We start from the raw sequence: 6,978 nt of genomic DNA, 5'->3' as shown, positions 1-6,978 counted from the left end.
GTTAACTCTTTCAAAAAGGTGAAACGTGGTGCCCACCTTGCTAGTTTCAACAAAAGATGCATGTTTTGCATCACGGTGATGTCGGATCAACCTCTTTTTCAGAAGAAATTAGCACATATTGGTGAGACAGGACGGGACACGATGACCCAATTTTGTTGTGCCTTGACTCGTTGAATGAACTTTTAACAGGTGGAAGAAGCCTAAATAAATTATGACTGAGGTTGTTGCCGGCCGCAATTTCTTCTTCTTTTGCCCTACAAGAGAGAGAGAGAGAGAGAGTCCACACATGGTGGGTCAGTAGCTACGGTGAGACTCCCTGCACCTGATCTCGGACAAGATCATCCATGGAAACGAGAAGCCCTGAATAATTGCTCGTATGCAGTAAATCCAGCACGTGCTCGAAAGCGACGCGGCTTGGCTAGCTGCTCATGCACACATAGTAAAAAGATCGAAAAAGGCCATCATTGTTGCGTTGATCAAACCGACGATCTCCTTTGCTTGTCTATCGCAGTCACTTGTGTCATACTCCCTCCGTTCCTAAATACTTGTCTTTCTAGGCATTTTAAATGACTATCACATACGGATGTATGTAGACATATTTTAAAGTGTAGATCCACTCATTTTACTCCGTATGTAGTTACTTGTTGAAATGCCTAGAAAGACAAGTATTTAGAAATGGAGGGAGTACTATATAAGAAAAGAATCAGAGCAAACTTGTTTGGTAAGCAACAAGATAACAAAGCATCGTACACACGACCGGACAAGATGCTGTGGAGCTTTGGTGGGATTCGTAGGGAATCAATCCCCTCCTCCAATGGCGGACACGGTCGGAAGAAGCAGGATGTAGGGTATTACTCTTTGAAGACCCAAACCTGGGTAAGCTATGTGTGCAGACTCTGTTCGATACTTTCCACCTGGTCATGAACCCTACCGAGGGATCTGACAGTATTTTACACCGTCATCCGCTATTGCTCTCTTTCACCGTCCCAACTTTAGAAGAGATCAACGCATTGACCTTGCGAGAGCGAACTCGCGAGACTACGCCACCATCATGCGCACTTTCATCAACACGCGTCCAGCACTAAGAGCTCCATGATGCCGCAGAGATTGGCCGATGTTGATGCGGTAGAAGCCATATGCCGCTCCACCCAGGCCACCGCGCGAGAATACAGGGAGTGGGCGTGGGGGACGTAGGCACGCCACCATCATCCGATCCAAGAAATTTGAATCTGGGGTTTCCCCTGGAGCACACAGGGAGCAAAGATAGTCCCACGACGCCTTTAACGAGGTAACGACGCCCGCGGGTGCCGCCGTCGATGTTTTCGGCCAAGGCCGAAACAAGGTTTCGCTAGCTAAATTGCAGCAGGCACCAGCCGGACCACCGGATCCTCCTGCACCTTCTTTCACCACGCTCCACAGGAACAACCAATTCGCCGCCGGGAAGCAAAAACGCACAGCCAAAGCCGCGGCTGTGCCTTCACCGCCAGAATCCTGCTGCACCGCCGGGGTGGGATGTTGACGGCAGGGGAGGCCATAACTTTGCGCCGACGACTCAAGGCCGCGCCAACGCCGAGCCAGGGCACCCACGCCCCAGAGCCGCAGCTGAGGAAAGCCCCGCCGCCGTCTTCATCCCCTGCTCGGGCTTTGCCCAGCGGCGATAGGGAGATCCAAGGCGGCGACGATGTCTGCATTTTCTTTTCTCGGGCTTTGCCCTCACGATTTCTTGAGTTTGTTCCCTGTTGACGCAAACGCAAGCAGCTCAGACTCCCTGCATTATACATTATTATGCATCACAGACTCTCTGCACGTGGTGTGGAACAAGATCATCCATGGAGAAAAGAAAAGCCCTAATCAATTGCTCTTGAACAAGATCCAGCACGTGTCGTAAAGCGATGCGGCTTTGGCTAGCTAGCCAAACCATCCTTGTCACCCCGCACCAAACCAAGGATCTGCTTTGCTTGCTTATCACAGTCGTTTTCACATGCATGCATACCCTTGTTCTGTCATACATACATACATGCAGTATGAAAGAAAGAAGAAGCAAAGAGATTACTTACCAAATTTGTTTGATAAGCATCAGGATAACAAAGCTTTCCTACACACGGCCTTCCGGACAGATGCTCCTGTGTGGCTGCCGCTCGGATTCTTTCAGGGAATCGATCCCCTCACTCACCTAGCTGGTTCTCTGATGCTGCTGGTCTCTCTTTGCCACGCCACAAGGTCAAAGGCAGAGTAAATTGCACAAAATCATCATTTTGAGGGCTAGGTTTTCAGAAAACACTAGGTTACAGTTTCTTGACAAATTGCATCATGTCTCTCGTAAACATTTTGCAAAAACCACTGATCGGCGGATAAGCCTCTTTTGAGCACGCTTATGACACGTGGGGCCCTTTTTTGCCTACATGGCGTGACATTTTGTGCCAGATCAATTTAAATTTGAATTTACAAACTAGTCCTTACATTTCACACAGACCCCCCTTAATCAAAAAGAAAAAATGCAATTAGCCCCCACTCCCTTCGATCCCTTCTCTCCCTTCGATCCCCATCTCTCTCTTCGCCGCCAGATCCTCCGCTCGGCGCCAATCCACAGGAGGTCGGGCACCCACTCCCTCGCTTGAGATGCCCCAGCCTCCTCTCTCCTTCTCCGTCCTCGGTAGCCGCGGAGCGCAGACTCCTCTCTCCTCCCTCCGCGGAGCGCGGCGGCGCCGAGCGAGCAAAGTGGCGATGGCGCCGGCGGAGCAGAGCGGCGGTCGCGTGGCGTGTCGGCCATTGCGCTGCCGCCGTCCTTGCTCGAGCAGCACGGCTGCACTGGCGGAGGAAGGTGAGGACGGCCTGGCCGCTGGTCGCCCGCTGGCTCTAGCATGCTCTCTCCGCACCAAGATGACGCGCCGCTTTTACTCTCGACCACGAGAGAGGACGTGTCCTGCTCGAGCACCACATCGGAGGACGTGGCCAGACCGTCGCGGCCTCCTGTCCTCCGTCCCGACGACCACGACGGCGAGTGCGGCGTGCAGCTCGCGCGGTGCGCACGGCTCACGCTGGGAAGGGGCACCAACGGCGGGGTCAGGGTGGTCAGGCTCGCCGCTGCGTTCTTCGCGGCGTCCGAGGCCCTCGAGGCCAGCGAGCAAGCCGGGGCATCCGCAGGGAGAAAGATAGAGAGAGAAGGAGAAGGGCATCCACCGGGCAGGCCGGCAGGGCATCCAAGGAGCTGGAAGGAGGACGAGGATGGTGTGCGGGAGAGACAGATCCCGATCTGAATCGGGAGGGTGTTTTCGCTTTTTGACAATAGTGTTACCCATGTAATGCTGTCTTTGGTAAAACGCTATGCCACATCAGCGAAATAGGGGCCCCATCTGTCATAAACGCACTTAACCGAGCCAGATCCGCCAATCAGTGGGTTTTTTAAAAAGATTAAACAAGACAAGGTGCAATTTACTCGTCAAAGGCACGATCAACATCATCACAGAACTAATCTTTGAAGAAACTATACTAGTCTCCGAAGGTGTTCTGGAAGCTCAACGACGTCCTGAACAACACAACGTCTCAGAACAAGTATACATAAGTAGCTACACGCTAGATTTCCTTCAGACAAACCTGAAGCTCACTCACAAGCAGAGTGAGGAGCCATTAGCCAACCAACCTACCAATAGAAAGCCAGGAAGAATACTACTACAAGAGGGGAAAAAAGATCAACTGCCCGCAGCACAGCTGCAAATTAATCAATCTACCAGCTCCATCCATCTCCTTGCAGGTCAGTTGATCGGGTCGCCATGGCAAAAAAAGAAAATGCTAGAGAGACAAAATCATGTCAGCAGCGTCGAGACGGTGGCTGCGGCGGCGAGGCCGCGGAGCCTCTGGGCGACGCGGCCGGCGTCGAGGCCGATGCGGGGGCAGAGCGCCTGGGAATGGAGCGTGTAGAAGATCTTGTCGCCGACGACGGAGAAGCTGGCGCTGACCACCTCGGCCCCCTCCTGCTCCAGCACCGCCATCACCTCGTGCAGCCGGAAGGGACGCCCGGCCTCGCTCGCCAGCGCCACGTCCAGCGTCCCGTCCTGGTGCCGCACCTCGATCACAGGCAGCGCTGCCGTCTGTGACTTGTAGTCGCCGGCGGAGACGGAGGATGAGCAGCCAACGGTGTTGCCGGAGAGGGCGGCCTGCTTGCGGCGCTTGAGGTCCTCGATCCTGGCCCGGAGCTGCTTGATGTACGCCGCCGCGCTGTCCAGCTGGTCCAGCTGCGTCGCCGCGTCCTGCATAGGCACAACCAACTCTTCGTCGTCAGATCGTGCTTGCGCGCGCACACACACACAACCAATCTTGTGCTTTTTAGCAGTTTAGCTGCACATCAGTCAGCTGATGCGAATTCGGCGTCAATCGATTTCTAAATGAATGAAGAAAGGAGATGTGTCCAGAGGTTGAAGAAAACTGTGGGCCATTGATTTTGCATCAAACGGTGCACAAATCGATTGACCTCAAACCAAAAATTCAGCTGACTGATTTCTAGCCATTCCCGCTTTTTAGTGGCTATTACTAGTGGTAAAATAAATAATTGATGCACTGGTTGCCATCATATTGTACTAGTTTCAATCAAGATGGTCGATCTACTGATGTATAGAAAATGAAGATTTTGTGTGGAAGAGAGAGAAAGGCATGTGCCTCGATTCAGAGGAGTGATCTGCAATCTTTTGTAAGTAGGTCGGTGAGATGATTATTGTGAACACATCTTTTGAGGATTTTGTTGACCACGAAGTATACATAGTTTTGTTCAGACTTATCCGATTCGGCCGGGACGTGGAGTGAATGAGTGAGTGGTACTACTTGTACTAGCACACTGCTGTCTGATGAGCGAATCAATCTGCCACGTGTGGAAATAAAAAATCTTGGTGGAGCTATACTAGTAGCACGTGGCCACCAACCAATTTCAGGCAGACATACAGAGAGGAGAGCACAATAATTCATCTTCAGTGGACCAGGGAAGTAGGTGCTTCACATCACACACGTATTTTTTTGTTTTCAGAAAGAAAACAGTTGTAGTCTATCATGTGTACAGGCAGCCTTTTATTTCTTGTTTCTTTTGTAAATATACTGTATGTATTCTCTACTGTATAATGTGTTTTACTAGTGCTCGTGGGTGGTCAATTAGCTGTGTGTCCTGTCCTGACAGGCAGCGGCATGAGTTGGGCTAATCAATCAGCCTTTTTGGGCCAAGTTAAGAGAAGTCGACGAAGAAGACAAGACAAGAGTTTACCTTGTTGCTGGACGGCGGCGAGGAAGAGGAAGAAGAATAATGGCGGAGGTGGTGGGTTGAGGAGGCGGGCACGAGGGAGGAGAGCTTGAGGCAGAGTCCCTTCATGTGCAGCCGCCGGTTCTTCTCCACGTCCTTGCGCTCCATCTTGCCGCTGCTTGTGGTGTGGTGGCTCCCGTCCAGCGCCATGGCGCCGGCGGCGGCTCCTCCGCGGTCGCTCTGCCTCCTGCTCTTCATTGCAGTGGTGAGTCGAGTTGCGCTTGGTGTCCCTCAACCTCAAGGAGGAGGAAGGTGTGTAGAGACGGGGAGAGGGAGGTATTGGATTGGGTTGAAGCTGGGAGCTGAGGCGAGGTGTGGATGAAGATTGGAGCTGGGGAGCTTATTTATACAGCCGGAGCGGCTTGCCGTGTTGTGGATGGACGGACGGACGCACGGCGACCGATTATATTATAATTAATAAAATAAAATGGAGCAACCGGGCAGCTAAAAAGGGAAAAGGAGTGATAGAACGAATCAGTTGAGTGGTGGTGGTGGTCAGAGGTCAACCCCGCTCCTCTGCTCCGGGTCCATGGGAACGTGTATGTTTTCCGTGTGGGTCCCACAAATCGATGATCTCTCCACTGCGCAACCACGTTGTTGCTTTGCTCGGCCATGTGCAATGGAGTGTGGCGAGGGTAACGGTTCACCAAGTATCGGAGACCTATCATGCACGCTCTTCCTTGCTGTCTGCGACGCCCGCCGACGTGCTGGCTTCGTGGTCGTGGCGGTTGTGCGTGGCCTTGGCGGGGACGGCGATGTCCTCCTCATCGTCGGTCTTGCCCCACACCTCGTCCGCCGCCTCATCGAATTCCTTGTAAGGGGCCGGGCAGGCAAATTCCGGGGGCCTGTCTTTCACAATCATGCACACATGCCTTCCAAACTCATCCTCCAATATATGGATCATATGGACAAGTAACAATGCCCAGTTAATAATCACGTGATGATTTCGGCGTCTGTCTCCACATAAGACCAAACTAGTTACTCCATGGGAGTTGAGAAATAGACTGACAGGGTTATGCCACGGTGGATATGTTGATTTGCTTCGGATACTCATATATATGCATGCAATAATTGTGGGTTCAAGGCAGAGCAACGTATTCCGTGACGCACCCGGGTGATGTGACGCGGGCTGTGTATGTTGTCTGGAACCCTGTTTGTTTTGCTTGTTTTTATTTTTGTATTTTCAAACTCCTAAAAAACTTTATTTTATTGGAACAAAAATTTGTCACATCACTATTGGGCCAGTACCCCAAAACGGCATACTCTAACCACCGACGAAATGGCATGCATGTTTTGTCAAATTAAGCTTTTTATCAAGCGATTACTGTAAGGCTTTTTTTTTCCTGAAAAGTTGCTTCGCCAGGACAAAAAGAAAAGCTACTGTAGACTAGTTAGCCACTTGATAAGGCGCAAAGCGTGTATAGTACAGCTACGCGATCACGGCCGGTAAATAAATATTCATCCAATTCTTCCCGTGATTTATCTTATATTTTAATTAGAAGTTTGGTAAGTAAATTAAAGTAGAATTGGTTTACAAGGTAAGTAAATTAAGGTGATTTATTATTATACAGGGAAGGTTGAACGAAGGGGTGATGGGAAGAAAGGTGAAACGGAAACCTTATATTCTTTTTAAGTAGTAGAAATTTTCAAATTCCCACAAATCCTTATTTTATTGAAATCAGTTTCCATCGATATTT

At 50.9% G+C, this 6,978-nt stretch overlaps 1 protein-coding gene across 1 annotated transcript; it reads right to left on the bottom strand.

Moving 5' to 3' along the window:
• Nucleotides 1-3,469: 3,469 nt before the first annotated feature.
• LOC109786888 (transcription factor bHLH162) lies at nucleotides 3,470-5,608 on the bottom strand. The gene is made up of 2 exons (XM_020345446.4): nucleotides 5,246-5,608; nucleotides 3,470-4,247 (listed from the first exon to the last, which is right to left on the bottom strand). Exons 1-2 carry the CDS (start codon nucleotides 5,477-5,479, stop codon nucleotides 3,804-3,806), a joined length of 678 nt encoding a protein of 225 aa, XP_020201035.1. The 5' UTR covers nucleotides 5,480-5,608; the 3' UTR covers nucleotides 3,470-3,803.
• Nucleotides 5,609-6,978: the final 1,370 nt, after the last annotated feature.

This window comes from Aegilops tauschii, chromosome 3, assembly GCF_002575655.3.
Source record: "Aegilops tauschii subsp. strangulata cultivar AL8/78 chromosome 3, Aet v6.0, whole genome shotgun sequence".
Taxonomy (NCBI): Eukaryota; Viridiplantae; Streptophyta; class Magnoliopsida; order Poales; family Poaceae; genus Aegilops; species Aegilops tauschii.
Note: the sequence above shows the minus strand (reverse complement) of the source record. Positions and strands in the feature narration are given on the sequence as shown.

Coding starts and splice junctions, on each gene's coding strand:
- LOC109786888 (XM_020345446.4), bottom strand. CDS start 5,479: ATGAAGAGCAGGAGGCAGAGCGACCGCGGAGGAGCCGCCGCCGGCGCC. Junction 4,248..5,245: donor CGCCGCCGTCCAGCAACAAG/GTAAACTCTTGT, acceptor GTGCCTATGCAG/GACGCGGCGACGCAGCTGGA.